The following is a 25,477-nucleotide window of genomic DNA, read 5'->3' as shown; positions in this document are numbered from 1 at the left end:
GGCTTTCAAACTTTGATGGTCAGATCTCAGCCTCCTGAGTAGCTAGAATTACAGGCGTGAGCCACAGGCATCAGTCACAAGAGGCTTTTCTTGGGGGGGGGGGTGCTTTCTGTTCACTTGGATTTGTGCAGGTTACAAAGCATTATACCCTAGAATCTTCATGATTCTAGGAAGCACACAGGGCAGTCATCATCAGCCACATCTTCATAGTGAAAAAAAAAATGAGGTCAGGGCATTGATTACATTTTGGTCTCAGTAGGGCATGGGTGTGAGGTCGCGATCAATCGCGTCTCCCCAGAGAACGCAGCACGTCCTGCCACTTACCTGGCTTCAGGTGAGGCTCGGCCAAGGTGCTGAGTCCTGGCGGCAGAAGTTCCCCTCCCCCCCCTCCGCACCCCCCTCCCCCCCCGCCCCCAGCGCACACCCAGGCCGGGGCCTGGGTTTGCACCGTCCAACCCTCCAGCCGCCAACCCCAAACGTGAGCAACCCGGAGGTAGACGGTGCGCCCGGCGCCCCACCGCCCGCGGGGAATGGCGCCCAGCCCCGGGGCCAATGAGAGTAGCGGAATGTCTTTCATTCAGCTTGGGGCCCGACTCCTGCCCGGAAAGGGGCGGGGCGCCGCGCCGAGGGTGGAGCCGCCGCACGCCGGGGGAGGGCGGGGCGGACTCCGCGGCCCGGCCAATCGGCGCCACGCCCGGGAGGGGGAGGGGGAGCCAGGCCTCTTTCCACCCCCCCTCCCCTCCGCGCGGGACCAATCCCGACTTTACAAGCTTGAACTTTTGCCACCCTCGGACGAGCGAGCGCGCCCGAGGAGGTACCCCGCCGCGCCGGCTCCAGGGCAGGAGCGGCCTTAACCCTTCCCCCGCCGGGCGTCGGGCGGCCGCCTCCGCGCCCCCGACCTCACCCCCCCCAACCTCACCCTCCCCAACTCACTTCCATTTTCGTGGCGAAACCTTGCTCGGGGGAGCACGATCCCCTTACTCACACCCCTCTGGGAGGATCAGAGTAAATTGGAGGAAGCACTCAGCGTTGACTCTCCCCGCCATCCCCCCCAACCTCTGCGCAATCTTGCACGACCCCAGGGAGCTTTCGGGGAGACACTCCCCGCATCTACCCCACCCTCATCTCGGGCGAACCTGGAGGATCCCCCCCCCCCCACTGCAAGAAGCACCCCGTACCCAACGTTCGGCCCAGCAGGGCGGCCCCCAATTCCGCTCAGGATGGGGGTGGGGGTGGGCTAGAGTCTTTGTGCGGCCGCAGAGGATCTCCAAACCTATCAGCCCCCCCCCCCCCGATCCCCAGAGACGCAGGGCAGGAAGGCTCTCACGCACACCCAGTTTTTACTAGCTTGGACCAGGATGGGGGGGGGGGGTTGGGCTGACCCTAAAGTATTTGCAAGTTTGTGATCGAGCCCGGGAAAGGCAAAAGCAACCTCGAGTGTCGGGGGGCAGTCGTGTCCGAGTGTGGTTTGTGCAGCCCTGTGTGTGTGCGTGAGAGAGAGACGGCTACGCTCGCATCCGTGCCCGAGGCGCAACGTGAGCCAGAGTTGAGCTGCGGGCGCTGTCAGGCCGAGGGCTGGAGGGGGGGGAAAAGGCGGGGAGGGGGGGTGCTGGGGCGGGCTTGGGGCGTGGGTCCGGCCGCGGCCCGCCCCGGGAGCCAGCCCCCTTCGGAGCCACGGGCCCGGCCAAGGGACGTGTTCTCCTTTAAGAGTTAAGAAACTTGAAACCTTGTTTGCGCAACAATCAGCGCCGCGGAGCCGCCAAAGTGTCTAGACTGGCATATGATGGGAGGCAGCCAATGACTCCGCGGCGCTCCTCCGGGGGCCCTCCGTGTGCGTTTGAGGAGAACAAAAAAGAGAGCGAGCGAGCCGAGCGGGGGAGCGAGCGAGGGAGAGCCCAGCCGAGAGAAAGAGCCGCCGGGCGCTGCCTCGCCCAAGCTCGCGGGGACCGCGGGCCACCGGCAGCCACTTTTGTGGCCGGGGGGGAGGGGGCGACCTCCGCCGCCGCGGCGCCCCGCGCGTCCGAGCGCGGCGTGGGGGCGGGCTGCGACCTCTGCCTCGCTAGATTGCATTTTTAAATTCAGGATTCCCAGCAGCTCTTCGCGATTTTTTTATTTTTTCCCCCCAGCTTCGACTCCTTGGTGTGGTGTTGACACTCCAGGAGAAGCTTCACTCTCCAAAGTGTATGTCTGGCGCCTGGGAGACCTGAGACGGAGTTAGCCGAATTTTCGTGCATGCAAAAACCCAAGGATTTGGGTTTTGTGGGGGATTTTTTTTTCTTCCTCCCCCCACCCCAACTCCCTTCCCTTCTTTTCTTCTTTTTGCAGGGACCCCAGGGTATCCAACCAGCCTGCTTTTTTTTTTTTTTTTTTTTCAGATCCTGCAGGGAAAGCCCATGTAATCAAGCGCTTGGGCTTTAAAGGGAGGTCCCGCCAGACCTTTGTGCTCATGGACCCGCCGCGCAACTTTTAAAGGCTCGCCGGCCCATGCGGGGTCTCTCCAGCCGCGCGCCGCCTGCAGCCCCCCTAAGGCGCCGGGGCTGGAGCTGAGCCACCCCGGGCCACCGCGGTCCATGTAGCCGCGGGCCCCCTCGCGGACTGCGGCTCGGCGCGCGCGCGTGTCCCGCCCCGGCGAGCTCACTCATGTTGCAGCCCTGCGGTGCCCCCTCGACGACAGGCTGTGCTCGGTGTGCACGGCGCCCCGCGGCGGAGCTTCATGTGGGGCTGCGGCCCGCGCAGCCGGCGCCTCGCTGAGGGAACGGACCCCCGGTAACCGGACACTGCCTCCCCCACCCCACCCCCCGTCCCCGGCGCCAAAGGATATCGTATGTTCAGGTCCAAACGCTCGGGGCTGGTGCGGCGACTTTGGCGAAGTCGTGTGGTCCCCGATCGGGAGGAAAGCGGCGGCAGCGGTGGCGGCGACGACGACGAGGATGGGAGCTTGGGCAGCAGCCGAGCTGAGCCGGCCCCGTGGGCACGAGAGGAAGGCGGAGGCTGCCGCCACCCCGAAGTCCGCTCGGTAACCCCACGCCGGCCCCGGGACGCGGTGGCAGCGCGGGGCGCCCCGATCGCGGTTAGGCGCCGTCGCGCGGGGGGCCCCCCGAGGCCCATGCCGGAGCCGGAGGCCGGCGCCGAGGGCTCCCCCCTAGACGTGGCCGAGCCGGGAAGCCCAGGCTGGCTGCCCGAGAGTGACTGCGAGACGGTGACCTGTTGTCTCTTCTCGGAGCGCGACGCCGCCGGTGCGCCCCGGGACGCGGGCGCCCCCCTGGCCGGGGCCGCCCCGGAGCCGGAGAGCAGCGGGCGGAGCCGCGAAGCCCGCTCGCGGCTGCTGCTGCTGGAGCAGGAGCTGAAGACCGTCACGTACTCGCTGCTGAAGCGGCTCAAGGAGCGCTCGCTGGACACGCTGCTGGAGGCGGTGGAGTCCCGCGGCGGCGTGCCGGGCGGCTGCGTGCTGGTGCCGCGCGCCGATCTCCGCCTGGGCGGCCAGCCCGCGCCGCCGCAGCTGCTGCTCGGTCGCCTTTTCCGCTGGCCCGATCTGCAACACGCCGTGGAGCTGAAGCCCCTGTGCGGCTGCCACAGCTTCGCCGCCGCCGCCGACGGCCCCGTCGTGTGCTGCAACCCCTACCACTTCAGCCGGCTCTGCGGGCCAGGTGAGCGCAACGCCGGGCCACCTCTGCGTCTCTTTCCTCGCGCCCCGCCGTGGCCTCCTTCCTGGAGGGTGAGGGAGGAGGGGGGACCCCTCAAAGGAGGGGGACCCCCCTCCTCCCCAAGAGAGGCGCCGCGATCCTGCGGGGGGGGGGCGCGGGAAACTGAGCGCACGCTGCAAAAGGCAACTAACTTCATTTTAAGGTTCTAACAACGCCCAGAAGGAGGGAGCACGTTGTTGTTGTTTTTTAAGAGGTGTGATGGAGGCTTCAGTTTCGGGCTGAAAAAGGGAGGGTAGGCAAAGGGAAGGCCAAATAAGCGAGTGGCATTCCCTCCTAAGGTTTGGCAGTTGATCCCCCCTCTCTCCTCTCCCTCCCCACTCCCAGTCTGCCCAGGTTTCCAGCCTTTGCACGCACATGCTCATTCTTTTCTGTGCCCAGGTAACTGTCCTTGTGAAAACTGTGAAGACTGATTGTGGGTGCAGTGTTGGTAAAGTGTTCACTTTGCTCCTTTTTGTACTTTGGAGCGCAGTGTTTGCAGAAAAATCCCTTCCTCGTTTCCAACATCCCTCCACTATGCACCGTTTGAAGTTTTTATGTTCAGCTTGGCCACTTAGAGCCCTGGGGCATCTGAGCCAGGGAGAGGAAGCCAGGTAGTTTGTCACCTCTGAGAATGGGTCCCTCTTTGTTCTCTTCCAGGGATCTCCTGCATCCATTCACCCACCTCAGCCTGGCTTACCTAGGCAGCTTGTGCACTGTAGCAACCCAGGTAAGCCAGGCTGAGGTGAGGATAAGCTGGGTCTGTGCAGTAGAAGAGTTCTGATCCCTGCCTTACCCCCCTCTGGCAGGAACTGCTTACTTAGGGGTGCATGTAAATCCATTAGGTAGCACTGGGGACTTTGTAGGGACAGAAGTGCAGTTACAGGCTTTTGGTCTGGGGAGTGGGGGGGGGGGGTAGGGGGGTGGTTTCCCAAGTTCCTTAGGCCTGTCTATCCTGGAGAGTCAATGCACCGAGGGGCAGATGATGGGTGAAAAGAGAAGGTGATTCTAAAAGCCTGGAATTATCTCCTGTATCTTGTGAGGGCTTGTGTTAGTGGACAGAAGGGAAAATGTTTCCCTTTGGTGGTAGTTGGAGAAGTTTCCCTTTTGTGGTGGTTCCTGAAGATATGGTACTGGGGTAAACTGCCCACTTTGTGTGGTTACTCCAGGGTCATTTTAGGGGCTTGGGTCAGGTCCTGAGTTGTGGCCCATACTGGACTTCCTTTGCCTGGCAACTTGTTCCTGGGCCTCCCCCAGAAGAGGCTTTCTTCCCTCTGCTTCCCTCACCCTCATCTCTTGTCTCTGGAGAAAGAACTCCTATTTGTGGTTGTCTTTGTGTAGTAGAAGATGGACAGACATGGGCCACAGGCAGATATTTTCTCTCCTCATGTCAATGTACCAGCAAATGTTTGTTGAGCACTTGGTCTGTTCCAGGCACTGTGCCACCGAGCAGAGGGAAATGTGAGAGAATCTATGCCCTAGAGAAACAGAATCCTTAGGAGGGGGGGAGGTGGGGACAGGGAGAGAAGGGAAGAAGGGAAAGAGGCGGGGCAGGCAGTGCTTTGAACCACTGGGTGTTTTGAGTTTGTATTTAACTGGATGGCCTCTCTGAGCTCCACACCTCTTAACCTAGGGGAGCTGCCTTGCCAGATGGTGGAAGAGGGTCTCTTGGTTAGCCTAGAGCCCAAATATCCAGGTTGGAGGCCCCAGACAGGACTCCCTCCTCTTCTTATTCCTGCATGACCTGGGAGCCCAACTGTTGGTTTGGGTTTGGTGAACTTGGGGCAGGAACAGGTTGAGGGAGAACCGGCAAATTGCAGTAACCATAGAACCAGGTCTTGATTGCCAGTAGCTTAACCTCTCCTCTTTCTTTCTTTCCCTCTTGCTTTCAATGGGGATGGCTTTAGTCACATTCCTTCAATCTGCTGTGGACTGGCACTGGGACTGGACTTTCTTCCTCCCTCCAGAAGGAGGCGCTATTGTGTGGGAGGGCAGCTTGGGAAGAAGGGAGGAAGAATTTCCAGTTTGTCCTGGTGACCCTCTCTGATCTTTGCTGGGACTGAGGACGGGAAAGCCCTCTGCTGCTGCCCGGCCCCCCCCCCCCCCCTCCAGCCTGGTTCCCATTGCTGGGCTGGCAGCAATGGGGCCCTGCTCCTTCCAGCTCTCAGGGGTGAGGGCTGGGACCTGGGATATGGAGACAGACAGACATACCAAGCAGACATACAACTAGAGTTAAAGTCCACCGGAACGCCCCGCACCAATCACCCATGCCCCACCCCCAGCCTACAGGTAATTCCCTGTGACCCAGTAACAATCCTGGGGAAGCGTGTGTCACCCTGGTGTGTCTGTGCCAGATCTTCAACCACCAATTTGCTTTGCGACCTTGGTCTAGCTAGGTGGGCTTTTCCATCTTCACAGTTCTAGGGTTTAAGCTGGGTGCTGCTGGCTCAAGGCTTTAATCCTACTTATTCAGGGAGGTTGTGAGATCTGAGAGTCTCCGGTTCGAAGCCCGCCTAGCCAGACAGATCTGTGATACTCTTATTTTCAATTAGCCAGCAAAAAAAGCCAGAAATAGAGGTGAGTCTCAAGTGGGAGAGTACTAGCCTTGAGAGAGCGAGAGAATGAACCAACTAAGCCTTAATTATTGATACCAAAAAAAGGGAAGGGGGAGAAATTCTGGTGTTGGACGGAAGGGCGATTTCTAGTTCTCCCTGCCCTGTTTGCCCTCTCCAGAGGTCTTTGCCTGCCTGCCAGCCTCTGTCCTGGGCACCCTCTGGGGGCCTCTGGAATTGCTCTGCATGTGACTTCTGTGCCTTTTTACTGAGCGGGTGGGTGCCTATGTGGACGGAAATGTGGAGAAATACTTTAATCACAGTTCTGACCTGTGTTTATAGGGCTCCTTTCTCCAGAAAGTATCCATTAACTTTGGAAGAAATCTCCTGCTCTTTACTTCACCACTTCTTCTTTTTTTTTTTTTTCTGTAATTATATTCAGTAAATTACTATTATCCAACTTGTGCCTGGGAAAAGAGAGACAGAGTGAGAGAGGAAACTTCTGAACGACGGGAGGAGGCCGCTTAAGAAAAACATTGGGTTCTCAAGCCAGGGGGGAATTAGAATGAGCTAAAACGTTCTGGCCCCCCCCCCACCCCCTTTTCCTTGGCCTGGCATTATCCTTTGAAATGAGATCGATTTCAAGTTGGGCCTGTGAGCCCCCACCCCGCCCTACTGCGGGGCCCCTGGGCCTGTCTGCCGGTCCTGGAGGTGAGGAAGGGGTGATGATGTGCAGGGTGCCTCTTGCTGGCGCCAGCCGGCCGCGCTGTTTATCTGGCTGCCGGGGGAATCTGGGCAATTAGGCTCCGCCGGCCTTAAAGTGCCAGGAGCTCCTTTTCTGCTCTCCCATCCTGGAGTTTACAGTGGAACCTTTAGCTGGGGGGTGAGGGGGGGGAAGAAGAGGGTAGGGGAGAGGAGCTTGGGAGGCCCCGCCCCAATACTCAGCCACCCCTCGGGAGGGGGCAGGGGCTGTAAAAGCTCTAGGAAGATGTGAATCCTTTCCTGAGCAAGATGCCAGGGTGTTCAAGATCCGAGGTGTGGAAGGTAGTGTCCTGAATTGAAACTGTGCCCAGTACTGGGAGGGGCTGTGAACTGTCTTCTGGCTTAGAATGAGGGTCTAGATCCCAGAAGGCTAAGTACCCCTTGAGGGCTGACCTGGGGGCAGCTGGGCCGGGCTGGAGACTAGCCACACTGTGCTCCGGGTTCCTGGCTCCTGGCGATCCAGTTGGTGCTCTTACTTCTGAAGGAAGTTGGAGGGAACTCCTGGAGTCCATACCTAAGGCTGGAGTTTCAGATCTCTGATCTCTGTCTGACTCTCATCTCTCCTCCCACCTCCCCCCAAAGGTTCTCTTCTGCTGCTTTGTCTCACTCTCCTACCTAAGCCTTACCTGAGTTCATATATTGGGGACTCATCTCAAATCTAGAGAAGCTTGGTCTAGGGGCAGTTGAGTTAGTACCTGTGGCTCCTGTATGTTATTCTAGCTCTTCAAGAGGCTTGAGATCTGAGGATTACCGTTTAAAGCCAGCTCAAGCTGGAAGGTCTGAGATTCTTCATTTAACCACCAAAAAGCTGGAAGTAGAGGGGTGGCTCAAGTGGTAGAGTGCTAGTCTTGAGCAAAAAAGCTCAGGGACAGCACCTAGGCCTTGAGTTCAAGCCCCAGTATTGGAATACAAAAAAGTATCCAGGATTTTTCGAAGCAAAATCATTTCATGGTACATGTTATAGTTGCCAATGTTCATTAGCTGATGAATGGGCAGACAAGATGTGATATATCTATCTGTAGAATGGAATATTCAGGCATAAAGAAGAGTAAAGTAGTTGGGTGTTGGTGGCTCATGCCTGTAATCCTAGCTACTCAAGATGGTGAGATCTGAGAATCACTGTTCAAAGCCAGCCATGGCAGGAAAGTCCTTGAGACTATTATCTCCAATAAACTACAAAAAAAAAACAAAACTGGAAATGGCACTGTGGTTCAAAGTGGTAGAGCACTAACCTTGAGCACAAAGCTTAAGGCCAGTGCCTAGGCCCCCGCCCTGACCAGTACTAACCCCCCACAAAAAAAGTAAAGTACCCACACATGCTATCACATAGATGAATCTTGAGGGCATCATGCCAAATGAAGTTTTAGGGTTTGGCAATTGGGGTATAGGAAGTGAAAGGGTGAATCTTGTCTGAATTATATCTCAATATTTTACAAAAGGATGATCAGGTATTGATTCCTAATTTGCTTTCTCCTTTGTTGAGTCAAAGTAGAATATTACATCTGCTACTGTCCTCTTCTGTGGCGTTGGGTGGGTACTTTACCTTGCTGGAGTTTGATGAGCCCCATGACCCCTTACATTCTATATCCTGTGTAATGGGGTGAAGGCCTTTGTACCTTCCATTTGCCTGGAGTGGTTTTGTGATTAGGTAAAGTTTCCTCCCCAAACCTCTGGTGTCCTTCATTAGCTGGTATGTCTACAATTCGGGTTTATGGATTTTCTTTATGGCTCATTGATGACATTAGGAAATGCCAACTCAGATGTGGCTTGAGTGACTGTTACAACTCAAGGCCTAGGTTAACTCCTTCCCACCCTCCAGTGTTTTTTGTTTTTTGTTTTTGCCAGTCCTGGGGCTTAAACTCAGGGCCTGGGCGCACTGTCCCTGAGCTTCTTTTGCTCAAGGCTAGTGCTCTACCACTTGAGCCACAGCGCCACTTCTGGCTTTTTCTGTTGATATGGTACTGAGGAATTGAACCCAGGGCTTCATGCATGCTAGGTAAGCACTCTACCACTAAGCCACATTCCCAGCCCCCTATATATATATTTATTTATTTATTTATTTTGAGCTGGTACTGGAGGTTGAACTCAGGGCCTAATGTTCTTGGTTGGCTTTTTTTGCTCAAGGCTGGTGTTGTGCCACTTAAGCAACATCTCCATTTCTATGAAGATAAGAGTTTCTGACTTTTCCAGCCCAGCTGGCTTTGAACTGCTATCCTCAGATCTCAGCCCCCTGAGTAGCTGGGATTCCAGGCATGAGTCACCAGTTGGCCTGGCTAGCTTTTGGGTTGCTAGTAAAGTCTTTGTAGAGATACTGGGGACAGTGGCTTGACTTCTGCTCCCACTTTCATTGCAGCTGAGTTTTATCTTCGGGAATAAATGTGGATGGCAGATGGCCAGAGCACCATGCTATGTTGCTGAGCCTCAGACAATCGTATATATCATATATGTGTGTGTGTATGTGTGTGTATATACATACGTGTGTACATATATATGTATTTATGGTATATATATGTCTATATACAGACATATATATGTATTTATGGTATATATATGTCTATATATATTGCAAAAGTTTCCCTAATCTTAAGATTCTTGCAGGCTTTCTGGTACATTTGTGGGGTTATGACCAGGGCATGAGGGTTGGAAGTAAGAGACTTGGCTCTGATTCAGGCTCTCCAGCCAGTTCCTGACCATGTCAATTCCACTCGCCAGACTGTAGTCTCTTCTATAGTGGGGGCTCAGTTTCTTCTCATCCCTAAGTCCAGGGCCAGCATCAGAAGTGACTTCTAGCTGGGTGCCAGTGGCTTACACCTGTAATCCTGGTTACTCAGGAGGCTGAGATCTGACAATTACAGTTCAGAGACAGCCAGGGCAGGAAAGTCCGTGAGACTCTTATTTCCAATTAACCACCATAACACCAGAAGTGGCGTTGTAGCTCAAGTGGTAAAGCACTAGCCTTGAGCTAAGGAGCACAGGGATAGCACCGGCACCCATGCCCAGAGTTCAAGCCCCAAGACTGACCAAAAAAAAAAAAAGTGACTTCAATGGAAGGCAGATATTCCCCTTCCTTCCTTGATTTTCTTTTTTTCTTCATGCTGGTATTAAGGCTTGACATCATGGTTTGGGCACTGTTCCTTAGCTTTTTTTCTTGCTCAAGATTGGTTCTCTACCACTTGAGCCACAGCTCTACTTCTGTTTATTTGGTGGCTGCTTGAAGATAAAGAGTCTCATGGACTCGGGCTGGGAAGGTGGCTCAGTGGTAGAGTGCTTGCCTTGCATGCATGAGACCCTGGGTTCGATTCTTCAGCACCACATAAGCAGAAAAAAAAGCCGGAAGTGGTGCTGTGGCTCAAGTGGTAGAGCGCTAGCCTTGAGCTGAGGGACAGTACCCAAGCCCAGAGTTCAGGCCCCACGGCCGGACCCCCCCACCAAAAAAAAAAAAAAAAAAGAGTCTCATGGACTTTTCCTGCCTGGGCAGGCTTTGAACTGTCATCTTCAGCTCTCAGCCTCCTGAGTACTAGGATTACTGCCCTTGAACTTTGTGATTTAAAACCCCTGTGTGTCTTGTCAATGAGGTCCTGTCTCATACTTTTATCCTGTCACCATTGTTATTATCCACTGACAGGAAGGCACGGAGGCCTTGCTGAGTAGCTGAGTAGTCATTGTGCTCTGACATAAGGATTCCCCCAGTCTCGAGTCAGGTTTGGATGCAAACTCTAGCTCTACCAGATTGACAGGGCAGAGCAAGTCAGTTTCCTCATCTGTAAAATGGGGTCATAATGTCATCTTACTTTTATTTTTGAGAAAGTTTTTTTTTTTTTTTTTAGGGGCAGTTGTGGGGCTTGAACTCTGGGCCTGGACCCTGTCCCTGAGTTCTTCAGCTCAAGGCAAAGTGCTCTACCACTTGAGCCACAGCGCCACTTCCAGTTTTCTGGGAGATGAGAGTCTCACAGACTTTCCTGTCTGGCCTGGCTTTGAACCATGATCCTCAGATTTTAGCCTTCTTAGTAGCTAGGAGTACAGGCGTGAGCCACCTGTGCCTGACAAGAAAGTATTAAACACAGAGAGGTGCCTGATGAACATGATTAACCACATAAAATTGAAAATGCTTGGCTTTTGTTTTTGGCTAATTGAAATCTCATGGAGTGTTGTTGTTGGTTTTTTGTTTTTGGCCAATCTTCTGGATCTCAGCTTTCCAAGTAACTAGGATTATAGGCAGGAGTCACTGGCGCCAGGCTTAGTAGTCACTTCAGATTGGAAAGGCCAGGCTGGGAGAGAAGCCTCCTATGGAAGACAACAAATGCTCTTACAACTAATTGTGCCTTATTATAATTGCAAAAATACTCATTACCCCTGTGTCATTCCTGATACCCGCCTAATAATAGTTATTACCACTTTATTACCACAGATGGAGTTTGCTTTAACTTGCAACTTGATGGTGTTTAGTTTCATTTATAGAAAATGAAGGGTCATTTCATTCATGCAAATTGTTACTTAGTTTAGCAAATTGTTGCTTCCCATAAAGCAAGAACCTAAGACATTCTTCTGAAGGCAAAGTATATGTTTTTAAGGAGGAGTATTTTAGGCAAATGAAAGAAACTCATAGGAAAAACACCATAGATAGACAATAAGGAATCTCAAATGCTGGGTGTGGGACAGTGCTCCACCCCTGCTTTTATTTCCAGTAGAAAAGTAGGAAGGTAGATGTGGTTAATTTAGGGCCCCCTATCAAGATACCTGAGCCAGGTGCCAGTGAGTCATGCCTGTAATCCTAGCTACTAAGAAGGCTCAGATTTGAGGATGGTGGTTCGAAGCCAGCCTGGGCGGGGAAGTTCATGGGACTCTTGTTTCCAACTAACCACTAGAAAACTGAGACGCCCTATAAGTGGAGGTGTAGCTCAAGCAGTAGAGCTTAAGAGACAGTAGTACCCAGGACTGAGTTCAAGCAAGATACCTGAGTTGGGTTTGGATTTCAAGGACCTAATTCTTATTCCCAGGAATGTTAGTTTGGTAAAAAAAAAAATTTCCTGTCTCGGGGCTGGGAAGGTGGCTCAGTGGTAGAGTGCTTGCCTTGCATGCCTGAGACCCTGGGTTCGATTCCTCAGCACCACATAAGCAAAAAGAAAAAAAGCCGGAAGTGGCACTGTGGCTCAGGTGGTAGAGCGCTAGCCTTGAGCTGAAGAGCTGAGGGATAGTACCCAGGCCCAGAGTTCAGGCCCCACAACCGGACCCTCCCAAAAAAAATTTTCCTGTCTAGACCACTGTGTTCACCCTCAGCTCTGATCAGGCCTGCCAAATTTAGCAAATAAAATGCAGAAAGGCCGGGTTTAACTTAATTTCACCAGGGCAGCATAATCCAGTATAAGTATTTCCCATCTACTGTGCAGGGCTATACTTACATTACAAAAGCATGTTTACCCCGCATTCAAATTGAAAGGCTTCTGCTGTAGTGGTTCGGTCTTAAGGCCTGACTCCCCGCTCCCACCCACCCCCAGGCTCTCTTGTTATGATAATAATAGGTTCTCTTTGTAAAGATGTTTTTCCTCTGTGCCTGAGCTGTGCTAAGCATTTTACATACATTATCTTCTTTTTCCTCTTGGTAAAGCCAGGAGGTCTGTGATTATCATCTCCCGTTTAGAGCCGAGGAAAAGGACTGGAGAGGAGGGGTGCCTTGCCTGAGCTCACACCAGAGGAGACACTGTTGGGGTTGAGCACCTCAGGTTCTGTGTTACTGTTCCATTAGGTTTGGGCAGTTAGGGTGATGGGAGAGGTTAGGGAGCTTCCCGAGACCTCAGATCATGATTTCAGGAAAACAGTTATAAAAGCACAACGAACCCCAGGTGTGCAGTCCGCTTCGCCCAACAATGACAGTTTATCTTCTGTCTTCTAGAATCACCGCCACCCCCATATTCTCGGCTGTCTCCTCGGGACGAGTACAAGCCACTGGGTAAGTGCACATCAAGGCTTGAAAGCCTTGATGCTTTGAAATGGGGGCAACGTGTTTTTTTTTTTTTTTAACAAACATTCCCAGGATTGGGCTAAAGCAGAGCCTATATTTACATCTTGAAATTCCTGCCTCATTGTTAACCTCCATGTGACCTTTAACCAAGGGCCTGTAAGAGATGAATGGCTTAGAGGTGGGCTGGAATTCTTGGGATTTCTCTTTGCCCCTTTCCCTCCCCAGCCTGACACTCAGAGAGAAGGAAGGAGGGGAAAGGGGAGGGAGGAGAAGGGAGAGATGGAGAGAAAGAGAATATTGGTATTGGGAGCTTGAACTCGGGTCTTTCACTATCCCTTGTCTTTTTCTGCTCGAGGCTGGCACTCTACTACTTGAGCCATACCTCTACTTCTCAATTCTGCCGGTTAATTTGGATTAAAATCCGAATTTCTGCCTAGGCTGACTTGGAACGAGAATCCTTAGCTCTCAGCCTCCTGCGGAGCTAGGATTACAGGCAGAAGCCACTGGCACTGGCCAGTGTGTTTTAAGTGAGTGTAACACACCTATTGGGCACCAAAATTTTTGGTGTGTGTTGTGTCCCCATCATCTCTGCGTCCCTCACCCTAACCCCCCTTTAAGTCAAGATGTTTACCTGGGCAGAAGTATGACAATGGGAGCAGGTAGGGAGAATGTGTCTTGCTACATAAGGGCCCGGCTTGGGCCTGTCCTGTCCCCTAGGGGAGCTTAGTGGTCTGGCAATGTCTTTTCAAACAAGTTCTCAAACAAGTCCTATTCTGAGGCAGGCCTTGTGTCCTGTGGAAGCTTGAAGCTCAGGAATGCATGGAGTTTCCAGGTGGAGCTACTTGTGCTCTTGTCTTTGGGGCTGTGATTTCAATGGGAATCAGTGTCCGGCCAGTGATGGAGGGTCAAGGTGGCCTTAAAGGCCCCCAGGAGAGCCAGGCACCATTGCTTAGCCCTATAACTAGCTACTCAGGAGACTGAGATCTGAGGATTGTAGTATAAAAGCAGCTTGGTTGAAAAAGTCCCTGAGACACTTAGGTTCAGTGAACCACCAAAAGGCTGAAAGGAGAGGTGTGGCTCAAATGTGCCTTGGGTGAAAAAGCCAAGTGAGAATGTAGAGGACCTGAGTACCAGCCCCTGGAGAATGACCTTGTGACCTGGGCAGTTTCTTTGGGGGATGCCGGCTTCTAAAGTCAGATGATGTGGCATTGACTCCATGCCTGAGAAGATCAGGGGCCTGGCTATTGGTGTTGGTAAAGGGATTTTCCCAAGCTGGGTGCTGGTGGCTCACACTTGTAATCCTAGCTAGTTACTCAGGAGGCTGAGATCTGAGGATCGCAGTTCAAAGCCAGTCCAGCAGGAAAGTCTGTGAAAGTCTTTTCCAATTAACCACCAGAAGACCGGAAGTGATGCCACAGGCTCAAAATGGTAGAGTACTAGCCTTGAGCAAGAGTGCTTAGGGATAGCACCCAGGCCCTGAGTTCAAGCCTCAAATCCCATGACTGACCAAAAAAAAGGGGGGGCTAGTAGGGGGAACTCTCTCAAGAGGGTACACACCATCTCTTTGAACTCTCAGGAATCCCAGGCCCTCACCCCAGGCTCCATGAGATCAGAAGTGTCCATCATGACCCCCACAGGGATGGTGGAGGCTGTGAATCAGTGATGTCTTTTGGATGGAGAGCTATATTCAGTTCAGCAATTACCTGGAGCACTCGGTCACCTGGCAAGATAGATTGGAAGCAGCTGAGTAAGGGGGTGGAAGCACCCAGTTAGGGAGCTGCAGGGCTGAGGCCCAAACCCAGGAGCTAGGTACCAGACCCTTAGTTCCGTTAGAGGAAAAATCCTAGCCTAGACTGTCTAGCCAGTGAGGTCATTAACCTGGGAGACTCATTTGGCCCTACGAAAGGACCCTTTGGAAACTGATAGGTGTCTCTGTTACTCTACAGATGGGATGGCTGAGGAACTTCTGCTTTTTTTTTTTCCCAAGCCTATACTGGGGTTTGAACTTAGGACCTCAACCTCTCGCTTAGCTTTCTCAGTCAAGGCTGGCTGGTGCTCTATGAGCCATAGCTCCACTTCTGGCTTTTTGCTGGTTAGTTTGGAGATAAGACTCTCACAGACTTTCCAATCCAGGCTGGCTCTTGAACCATGATTCTCAGCTCTTAGTCTCCTGAGTAGCTAGGATCACAGGTGTGAGCCACTGGTGTCCAGCCTGGCTATTTGGGGCGGGGGGAGGGGGGAAGGGAGGGGTGGGAAAAGGGGTACTGGGCTTGGGGCTTGAACTCAAGGTCTACGCACTGCACTGTTCCTGAACTCTTTGTTCAAGGCTTGCGCTCTACCACTTGAGCCACACTCACAGCAAGCCTTTTTAGTGACTAATTGGAGATAAAAGAGTATGGACTTTCCTGCCTGAGTTGGCTTTGAACCATGATCCTCAGATCTCAGGCTCCTGGGTAGCTAGGATTACAGGTGTGAGCCATCGGTGCCAGGTCGCTTATGCTTTTAAAATGGCTTGGAAAAACTCCATGGAATTCAGGTTTTAGTGTCAGAAGTCAAGTTCCAGCCACGTGTCTATACACTTCCCCATTGCCCTGGCTCTCAGGATGAAGCAGCTCAAAGTTGAGTAGTTGCGACAGTGGTAGGACTCACAAGGCTAAAGATAACTTATTTATTCTCTGGTCCTTGATAAGAAAAATGATGTATCTTTAACTTACAAGAAATACTAGAGACGGGCTGGGAAGGTGGCTCAGTGGTAGAGTGCTTGCCTTGCATGCATGAGGCCCTGGGTTCGATTCCCCAGCATCACATAAACAAAAAGAAAAAAAGCCGGAAGTGGCGCTGTGGCTTAAGTGGTAGAGTGCTAGCCTTGAGCTGAAGAGCTGAGAGACGGCGCCCAGGCCCAGAGTTCAAGCCCCACAACCTGACCCCAAAAAAACCAAAACAAAACAAAAATACTAGAGACTTGAATGGAATAGAATACAAAAGTAACTTAAACCCTTTCTCTAATGGACAAACTTTTAAAAAGTACTTGGAGTTGGAGGTGTGGCTCTTGTTGGAAGAGGGCAAGCTGATGAGCAAAATTGTCAGGTACCAAGTTCTAGTTCTGAAAAAATACAATGTGGTGGTCCCTAACACTACTGACTTCTTGGTGTTGAAACTTGAACCTGGGGATCCACCTTATATCCAGAACCCTATTTGCATGCACTTGGGCAGCCTGGGAAGTTGGGACTGCCTTAAGTAAGGTCCTTTTTGGATTAGCCTGGATGGTTTGGCCAGGTTGTAACAGCTATGTGAGCAGCTATGAAGAAGAGCAAGGGGGAACATCATGCCTTTCTGCCTCCCTCTGGATGCTTTGTAGCACTATCTGTGGACATTGGCTGAGAAACAGCACTCAGTGCTGACTCTGCATTTCTCCTTCATGTGAGAATGGCTGAAAAACCAGATGCCCTGAGCACGGGGAGCATCAGGGTATCAAATGCTAAACCTAGCCCGGGGCTCACACCTGTAATCCTGGCTACTCAGGAGGCTGAGATCTGAAGATCTGAAGACTTTTTCTGAGCAGCAAAGTCTGTGAGACCCTGATTAACCACCAAAAAGCCATAAATGGCTCAAGTGGTTGAGCACCAGCCTTGAGCAAAAAAGCTAATGGAGAACAGCACCAGTAATGATCCCCTCTACCACCCCCCCCCAAAAAAAAAAAGACCAAGGGTTATTTTGTTTATTTTTCAAGATTTTTTCCATGAGCCTTTATTTCCCCTTAGTTTTCCCCCAGCAGTTAATTTTTTTGTGTGTGTGCTGTGATACATAGTCCCAAGTGGTTTTCTTTTTTTTTTTTTTCTTCTTTTTTTTGTTATTTTCTTTTACTTGTATTGTTACTTTTTCATAAACAAAAGTCCCCTTCACTTCTAAGCCTCTGTGATCACATGAGATTAAAAAAAAGAAAAAAGAAAATCCAAAATAAAACACAGAATATCCAGTCAGCATCTGGCAAGTAGAAAACCAGAGAGAGAGAGAGAGGGAGAGGGAGAAGAAAAAACAACAACAAAAAAACAGACCAAATTGGTTACAATTTCATCTTCCTGCTCCCCAAGCCATGTGGTAAAAGGAAAAAAAAAAATCCTGCAAGATGGAGTGGAATTCTCCTTAGCTGGAGGGGCCTAGGCTAACGGTTCTCTGTGCATCCCAGTATGTCTGTATTGGGCCAGGTGGGGTCAGCTATTGCCAGATGTGGGTTCTGGCTGAGGAGGAGAGGAAAGGCCCTGAGCCTCTGGGCATATATGTCTCCCACCTCCTGGACAAGCCTGTCCACCAGGAGACAGCACATTTCCCCTCCAAACAGAGGCACAGACCAGGAAAAAGTTCCAGAAGGCAGAAAACAGGTTGTCAAGGCAGCAGCTCAGAGTAGAAGAAAAAAAAAAAATGCCAAAGTATTTTTTGTTTTGTTTTTGCCGGTCGTGGGGCCTAAACTCTGGGCCTGGGCACTGTCCCTCAGCTCTTCAGCTCAAGGTGAGCACTCTACCACAGCGCCACTTCCGGCTTTTTCTGCTTATGTGGTGCTCAGGAATCGAACCCAGGGCCTCATGCGTGCAAGGCAAGCACTCTACCACCGAGCCACCTTCCCAGCCCTATGCCCAAAGTATTTTGATTCCAATTGTAGCTAGTCAGAAGGCTTGAGATCTGAGTGAGGATCATGATTCAAAGCCAGTCCAGGCATGAAAATCCATTAGATTCTTTTTGCTAATCACCCCAAAGCTGGAAGTAGAACTGTGGCTCAAGTGGTTAAGTGTCAGCATTGGGTGAAAAAGCTAAGAGACAATGCCCAGGCCCTGACTTCAAGTCTCAATACTGTCACAAAAAATAAAGGAAAAGAAAGAATTTACCTTCCCACCTCCCTGTGCTACACACAGGGCAGAACAAATCTATTCATCACGTAAAATACTCTCACTTGTGTGTATGTGTGTGTGTGCCAGTACTAGGATTTGAACTCAAGGCCTTGCACTCTGGCTTGGCTTTTTCACTCAAGGCTGGTGCTTTATTATTTGAGCTATACCTCCACGACTTTCCTGATGAGAGTGGCTTTGAACCTTGATCCCTGGATCTCAGCCTCCTGAGTAGATAGGATTACGGGTCTGGCTTCTTAGACCTGTTTTTAAAAACCAGTCCAGAGCTGGAAATGTGACTTAGTAGTAGAGTGCTTGCCTAGTATGCATGAAGTCCTGGATTCAATGCTGTGGCTCACGTGGTAGAGCACTAGCCTTAAGTAAAAGAAGCTCAGGGACAGTGCCCAGGCCCTCAGTTCAGTCCCCAGGATTGGCCAAAAGAGAGAGAGAGAGCCAGGTGCTGGTGGCTCATACCTGTAATCCTAGCTGCTCAGGAGGCTGAGATCTGAGGATCACGATTCAAAGTCAGCCCAGGCAGGCAAGTCCATGAGACTCTTATCTCCAATAAACCACTAGAAAACCGGAAGTGGTGCAGGAGCTCAAGTGGTAGAATGCTTGCCTTGAACTGAAGAGCGCAGGGATGGCGCCCAAGCCCAGAGTTCAAGCCTCATGACCGACATAGAGAGAGAAAGAAGAGAGCGAAAGGGGACCACAAAAAAGGGAATGAGGCTATTTCTCCTGCATCCCCACTGCACTTTTTTTTTTTTTGCGGGTTAGGGGCTTGAACTCTGGGCCTGGACGCTGTCCCTCAGCATTTCAGCTAAAGGTTAACACTCTACCACTTGAGCCACAGCACCACTTCCAGTTTTTCTGGTGGTTCATTGGAGATAAGAGTTTCAGGGTCTTTCCTGCCTGGACTGGCTTTGAACCATAATCCTCAGATCTCAACCTCCTGAGTAGCTAGGATTACTGAGCCACCAGCGCCTGGCTTAGTGCACTGGTTTTGTGGGGGAGAGGGAGACTGTGGTCAGAACCCCAGTGTCCAGAGAAGATTGTCTACTCAATCCAGGATGCAATCTGATTGGATATGGAGCATTTAATCTAAAATAGTAACTTCCTAGTGGAAATGTGATGATGACCAGACAGTGAAAAAGCCTTTGTGGAGTGTTGGTGATATAAATGTTTGGAGGTGCCTCATTTTGTCTTTGTGTTTTGGTTTTGATATCTAGTGATTGAACTAGAGCCTAAGCATTGTTTTTTAGCCTTTTCAGGTCAAGGCCAGCAAGTGGTGGTAGTGACTTGGAAATAAGAATCTCAATCTTAGCCAAATGCCCGTGGCTCATGCTTGTAATCCTAGCTACTCAGGAGGCTGAGATCTGAGGATCGCGGTTCAAAGCCAGCCCAGGCAGGAAAGTCTGTGAGACCCTTATCTCCAATTAATCACCAGAAAACTGGAAGTGGTGCTGTGGCTCAAGTAGGAGAACACTTGCCTTGTGCTGAAGAGCTGAGGGACAGCACCCAGGCCCAGAGTTTAAGCCCCATGACCAAAAAAAAAAAAAAAAAAGCTCAGGGACAGTGCCCAGGCCCTAAGTTCAAGCCCTAGGACTGGCAAACAAAAACACAACAATCCAGACATAGAAAGCTACTCTCAGAACTGGTTGGGATGTTGGAGATGGAGGGGAAGAGGGAGAGAAAAAAAAAATGGTTCATTTGGTCATATTCATCTACTTGAGCCCTTAATGAGAGGGGTGTAGAGTAGAAAGGGTGAAGATGGTTGTGCTTGTGAAAAGTTTCCCAGCTCCAGTGGGAGGAGGAAGCAGGGAAGGAAGGAAGGAAGCAAGCAAGCAAGAACAACTTCAAGAATTTTAATGGTTGTAATTAAGTACAGCAACTATGAATTGTTTAGGAGCTTAATTTAACCTTACCCGACAAGGCTCCAAGTTGCTACTTGCTCAGTCCCTTGAGCTTAGGTTATTTTTGAGGTGAGCCATTGAAACTTTTCCAGGTGCCAGGATGGTCACAGTCAACTATCTTCCAGAAGAGTTTTAGGGTGGTTAACGTAGTTATGTGGGGGTGATCCTGGATGGGATTACAAGGTGATACCCATAGGCGGTGAGGGGCAGGCAGCTCTTTGTGTGCGTACAAACGCGCACAGCCACCAGATGCATGAGCCACGCCCCCAACTAAGTTCTCTCTCTTCTACCAACAGATCTGTCCGATTCCACATTGTCTTACACTGAAACGGAGGTCACCAACTCCCTCATCACTGCTCCGGGTGAATTCTCAGGTTGGCTTTTTTTTTTTCTTTCTCCTTACATGTTGCTGTTGGGTTGACTGTGTTACAGGACTGGGACACTTGATGGAGGTCTTTTCGATCTCTCTGCTCTCCTCCCTTCTTGCACATTTCTTCTTTCCTCCCACCCCACTGGCTGGGAAGGTTGCCAGCATGTGGATCGCCATCTGTACAGCTGGTTGTAATGGCACATTTGTAATCCCAGTACTTGAGAGGCAGAGGCAGGAAGATCCCAAAGCTCAAGGTCAGCCTGAGTAAGAGTCTCACTTTCCTGCCTGGGCTGGCTTTGAACTACAATTCTCCGATCTCAGCCTCCTGATTAGAGCTGTGAGCCGCCAGCAGCCAGGGAGAGTGTGGCTATTTCAGAGATGGGAAGGATGGAGGGAGCCAAGGCAGACATGTGGTTGCTGGGCACCACGCAGGTCCAGCTCCCTGGTGCCCACTCCTTCTCAGCTTTGGAGCGTGCCCCCTTCCCTTCTGGGCCCATTGGCCCTATTTGGATGTAATCTTTTCTCTTAAACATTGGCCAGATGAACACAAGATGCTGTAAACACCACCATCCCTTGTTCTATCTTTGTACCTTCAGAGGTAGAAGTGCCACAGAGGATTTTGAAGTGAAGGGTTTAGAAGGATGTTCTAAAATGGATGATTCGCCTAACCTCACAATAGGTTTAATTTAGATGGGTTTTATTAGTGGCTGTCTGGACAGGACAGGTGGCTCTCCTGAAATTCTCTTCCTATTGTTAATGGTAGAAATTGTGTGTGTGTGTGTGTGTGTGTGTGTGTGTGTGTGTGTGTGTGTGTGTGTGTGACGGGGGGAGGGAGAGAGGGAGGGAGAAGGAGAGGAGGAAGGGAGAGGAAGAGGAAGAGGGAGAGGGTGAGGGAGAGATTGTAGGCAATCTTACCTATTTCAGTTGTCCTAGAAGGGTCCTGGTTTGCCTCCCGCTGGAAGGAGTAGGTGCCAGAGCACCTGTAGGATGCTCCTCCCTAATCTGGTTGGTAGGAAAGCGCCCCCTGGAGGTCGGGAGGCCTGTAGATTATCCACTGGACACAGAGCAGGTGTGGCTGCTCTGTGGGCCTAGGGGGCCTGTTTTGGGATTTGTGTTTACCTATCTCAGAAAAGGGTCTTTGATGTTGGATAGTAAAGAGAACGTCACTGTTCTTGATTGTGTGGCTTTCAATTAAAAAAAAAATTTCCAGTGTCTTGGGATGCTAAAAGATTTTGGGGAAACATTTTGGATTTGTCATGGCATGACCACTGACTGAGTGCACACAGACGCGTGTCCTAGTACCAAGGCTTGAACTCAGGGCCTTGTGCTTTTCCTCACCTTTTTCAATTACGGCTAGTGCTTTACTACTTGAGTCACATTTCCAGTACTTTGTTGGTTAATTGGGGATAAGAGTCTTGAGTTTGTCTGCCTGGGCTGGCTTCTCAATCTCGATTCTCCGATCCCAGCTCCTCAAGTTGCTGGGATTTCAGGTTTGAGCCCCTGGTACCCTGCTTTGCCCGACGTCTTGATGGACTGTGGTCTGAGTTCCAGGTGGCCTTACTAGGACAGCGAAGTGGTCCCCTCTGTAGCCATCCAGGTCTCTTCTAGGTAAGGCATTTGTCCTGTCCTTGGAGCTGCGTGGCTGTCATACCAGAAGGCAGAGAGTAGAAGATGGGCCTTGAGGCGTGACAGTTGGTGGTGGGTGGCAAACAGGATTCATGTTGCCAAGGTAGAGTGAAGCTTGACTAGGAAGGTGAAGTCAGAAAAATGAGGGGCAGAGGTGGGCGCAGAGGCGGGTCTAGCCAGTACATTTGATGTTCAAAGGCAAATGATACTGATGATGGTGCTGATGGCGGGTGACATTTATGGAAACGGACCCATGCCTGACATCTTGATAAGTGCCAGCTGCCCTCCCGCTCACTGACTCCCTGCTGTTGACACTGGTGTGATCCTTCTGATGAGGAAACCTAGGCTTATGATTGAACTTGCTACACTGTCATTCTCAGATTGTGAATGGCAGCTTGGATTGTGAGCCTGGGTGGTCCAGCCTTCCTTAGCATGGGTTTCTGTCCCCTCTTTTAAGCCAGACCCCGGTGTTGAACTGCGGGCCAAACAGAGTGGTCAAAAGGAGCCAGGGGAACCGGGTACTGGTGGCTTAGGCCTGTAATTCTAGCTACTCAGAAGGCTGAGATCTGAGGATTGCAGCTCAAAGCCAGCCCAGGGAAGGAAAGTCCATGAGGTCTTATAGCCAATCAACCACCAAAAGACTTGAAGTGGAGCTGTAGCTCAAAGTGGTAGAGCACTAGCCGTGAGCATAAAAGCTCAGGGATCGAGCCCAGGACCTGAGTTTCAGGACTAGTACCCTTTCCCTAAAAAACGGTTCATTGGGCCCAGCAGGCTCCTCTCAGATGTGCAATGAGAACACATGCTAAGCTGACTGATAGGGAGTTAGGGTTGGCCCTTCCGGTGGCCTTGGTTGTATGTGAGGATGTCTCAGTTCCCCAGTGCACTGGCTTCCTTGGAGTGTCATCAGTGAGGCCACATCCCTCTGTTTCCAGAGGGAAATTCAAAGAAGAAGGGGGCAGCCACAGGACCACTGGACAGTGGGCACTAAGGTAGACCTGGTGTCCGTCCCCCAGCCAGGCACGACAAGGTACAGGTGCTCCTGTCTATATTTCTACCACTTGAGCCACCTCCTTCACTTCTGGCTTTTTGGTAGTTAACTGGAGATAAGAGTCTCATAGACTTCACTTCCCTGGTTGTTTTTCGACTCTGACCCTCAGGTTTCAGCCTCCTGAGTAGCTAGGATTTCAGATGTGAGCCATCAGGGCCTGGTTTCCTGTGCTGTTCTTGTCAGCGTCTGAACCTTGGGATGGTGTCCTGTGTTTCTGATAGAGAGTCTCAAGGAAAGCTTTATAAGAAAAGGCAATTAGAGCTAGATGCCTGTAGCTCACTCCTATAATCCTAACTACTCAGGAAGCCTAAGAGTTAAGGATCATAGTTTAAAGTCCACATGATTCTTATTTCTAATTAACCAGCAAAAAACCAGAAATGGAGCTGTGGCTTAAGTGGTAAAATGCCAGCCTTGAGTGAAAAAGCTAAGGGATGGTGCTTAGGCCTTGAGTTAAAGTCTCAGTTCCAGCATCAAAAGAAAGGTGATTTTGAGTTGGGTTTTAGATAGGCAGAAAAAGGAGGCTGCTGTAGCACCGTGTTCGAAAAGCTGTGACTAGAAAGCAAATAGGTGAGAGGTGGCAGGTCAAGGAAAGGTGGAGCCAGAATGTTTGTCCCTCTGAGGGAATGGCTAGAGCAGAGGGCTTGTGGCCACTGAGACCAGGGAATCCTGGGATATAGTTGGTCCTGAAGGAGTTTGTCTGGCATTCAGCCATTCCTCCGCAGGGGGTCATTGTTGGAATAAATGAATGGATTTTTGTCTGGAACAGAGAGATCCAAAGAGAGTACATACAGATAAAGACAGAAAAATCACACGTAATATTTGATCATCACAGCCAATGCACAGCTGTGTGCCAGGCACGTTCTTGGACAATAACACCTATTCATGGAATTGCAGAAACTTTCTTTTATTGTGAGTGTGTGCTTGAACTTTTTTTTTTATCGTGAGTACTAAGGCTTGAACTCAAGGCCTAGGAGCTGTCTCTTAGCTTTTTCGCTCAAGGCTGGTGCTCTACCACTTGAGCTACAGCTCCATTTCCAGCTTTTTGCTGGTTAATTGGAGATAAGAGTCTCAGGGATTTTCCTGCCTGGCTGGCTTCAAACCTCACATTTCGGTCTCCTGAGTAGTTGGGATCATAGATGTGAGCTGTGCCGGAGTCCAGTTTGCAGGTACTTCCATTAGACAGATTAGAGGAAGAAGTAACTGGAACTCGAGAGGTTAAGTCACTTGCCTAGGGATTGGGAGCCAGGTATTGCTGGTATTGCTGTGTTCCCCTGGGTCTGAGTAACCATCTCTGCCCACTGGAAGGTGCCGGACACTAATACAAGCGAAACTTCTGGGCTACTGTTCCCAGGCATCCTGGATTTAGGGCCTCAGGGTAGCCCTGCTACGGGCTGGTACTGGTGACATGAATCACACCATGGAGTTGGTGTAATAACACTGAGGGGTGACAGGACAACTTTTTTTTTTTTTTTTTGGTGGTAGTTGATTAGAGATAAACAGTCTCATGGTCTCCCCTGCCTGAGCTGGCTTTGAACCCTGATCCTCAGAGCTCAGCCTCCTGAATAGCTAGGATTATAGGTGTGAGTCCCTGGCACCCGGCCTGGCTGTCTGGTTCTGAGTTGGGTAGATGGCTGATCCTCAGGATGACCGAGGACTCCAGGGAAGGACCTGGAGCAGACTGGCTACCAGTGGGTTTTCTGAGGACCGAAAGTTCCAGAAAATGTACTCGGTTCCTTCCAGCGTAATCACAACCATCTGTGCCTGCGGCCTGCTCTCCTCTGTCCCCCTGGCACGCTCTGCCCGGGCATGGGTCACAATCGGGAGCAGGTCTGGAAGCTCCCTTGTTGGGGTACAGTGGCTGTTGGCAGGGGTTCCTTCTTTGATGCAGGAAATATATCCTGCAGGTACTTGGTCAGATGTTTTTATATTAAACATTTTCCCCTGTGGCCTTTGGCTGCTGAGAGACGCTGAGAAGCGTGGCTTTTCCAGTCACCCCTTGTGGAAAGAATGCCTGATATTCGTGGGCTCTGTGTCCCCGAATCAGGCCTCTGCACCCCGCCAGTGAGGGCGAGGCCTGGCACTGGCACCTCTGCCAGGGGGCTGTTCACTCTCCCCCTCACCTCACGCTAGAAGTTTTTAGTGTGGAAAAACAAGTCTCATGCTTGGAGCAGACATCAAAGCTACCAGGTCCAGACGGCAAGGTGAATCATGGCGAGACTCTGGATGACCTTTCGAGTGGTGGGGAAGAAAGGGTGTGGGGTGGGACTTGCAGGGGGGAGGTGGAGGGAGGGGAGCTAGAGATGGGGCTGGGGGAATTTACTCCCAAGAGGATTGGCGCCTTGCCTGTGTGGCATGGAGAAGCCCTTCCTGTCTGTGCCAAGGTTAGGCAGTGGGGCCTTGTCACACCTGAAATTCGTGTGTGTGTGTGTGTGGGTAGCTGGGGGCACCAGAATGGGGGGAGTGTCTTTACCTGCCCAGGAAGGTAGTTATAACTTGTCAGGGGATGGGGGGTGGTGTCTGAATGGTCACAGCTGTCCTAGGCTGGTTCCTTTGGCAGAAAAGGGGGTACCAAGTAGCCATCTCTGGTTGGCGATGGTCATTATTAGGACATGTGGGCCTAGGAAGTCCCCAGTTTCTTCCCCTGTGGGACTGAGGGGGAAATGCCCTCAGTTCAAGTATTGGGGTAC

General features: G+C 51.2%; 1 protein-coding gene across 2 annotated transcripts in view; it reads left to right on the top strand.

The window, feature by feature from the left end:
- Nucleotides 1-1,745: 1,745 nt before the first annotated feature.
- The window catches only part of Smad6 (SMAD family member 6), a 75,815-nt gene continuing 52,083 nt past the window's right edge, over nt 1,746-25,477 (top strand). Inside the window, exons 1-4 of one of the 2 annotated variants that reach the window (XM_042687675.1) lie at nt 1,746-1,831; nt 2,376-3,647; nt 12,885-12,941; nt 20,043-20,120. In XM_042687675.1, coding sequence (XP_042543609.1) covers nt 2,825-3,647; nt 12,885-12,941; nt 20,043-20,120 — 958 coding nt within the window. In that variant the 5' untranslated portion in view covers nt 1,746-1,831; nt 2,376-2,824. Of the gene's footprint in view, nt 1,832-2,003; nt 3,648-12,884; nt 12,942-20,042; nt 20,121-25,477 lie in introns of those variants that run through there. The other variant, XM_042687674.1, reaches the window with a different exon arrangement.

Source organism: Dipodomys spectabilis, unplaced genomic scaffold (genome assembly GCF_019054845.1).
Source record: "Dipodomys spectabilis isolate Male_0828 unplaced genomic scaffold, ASM1905484v1 ptg000108l, whole genome shotgun sequence".
NCBI classification, from domain to species: domain Eukaryota; kingdom Metazoa; phylum Chordata; class Mammalia; order Rodentia; family Heteromyidae; genus Dipodomys; species Dipodomys spectabilis.
The sequence above is the reverse complement of the archived record's forward strand: the minus strand, read 5'-3'. Positions and strand labels throughout refer to the sequence as shown.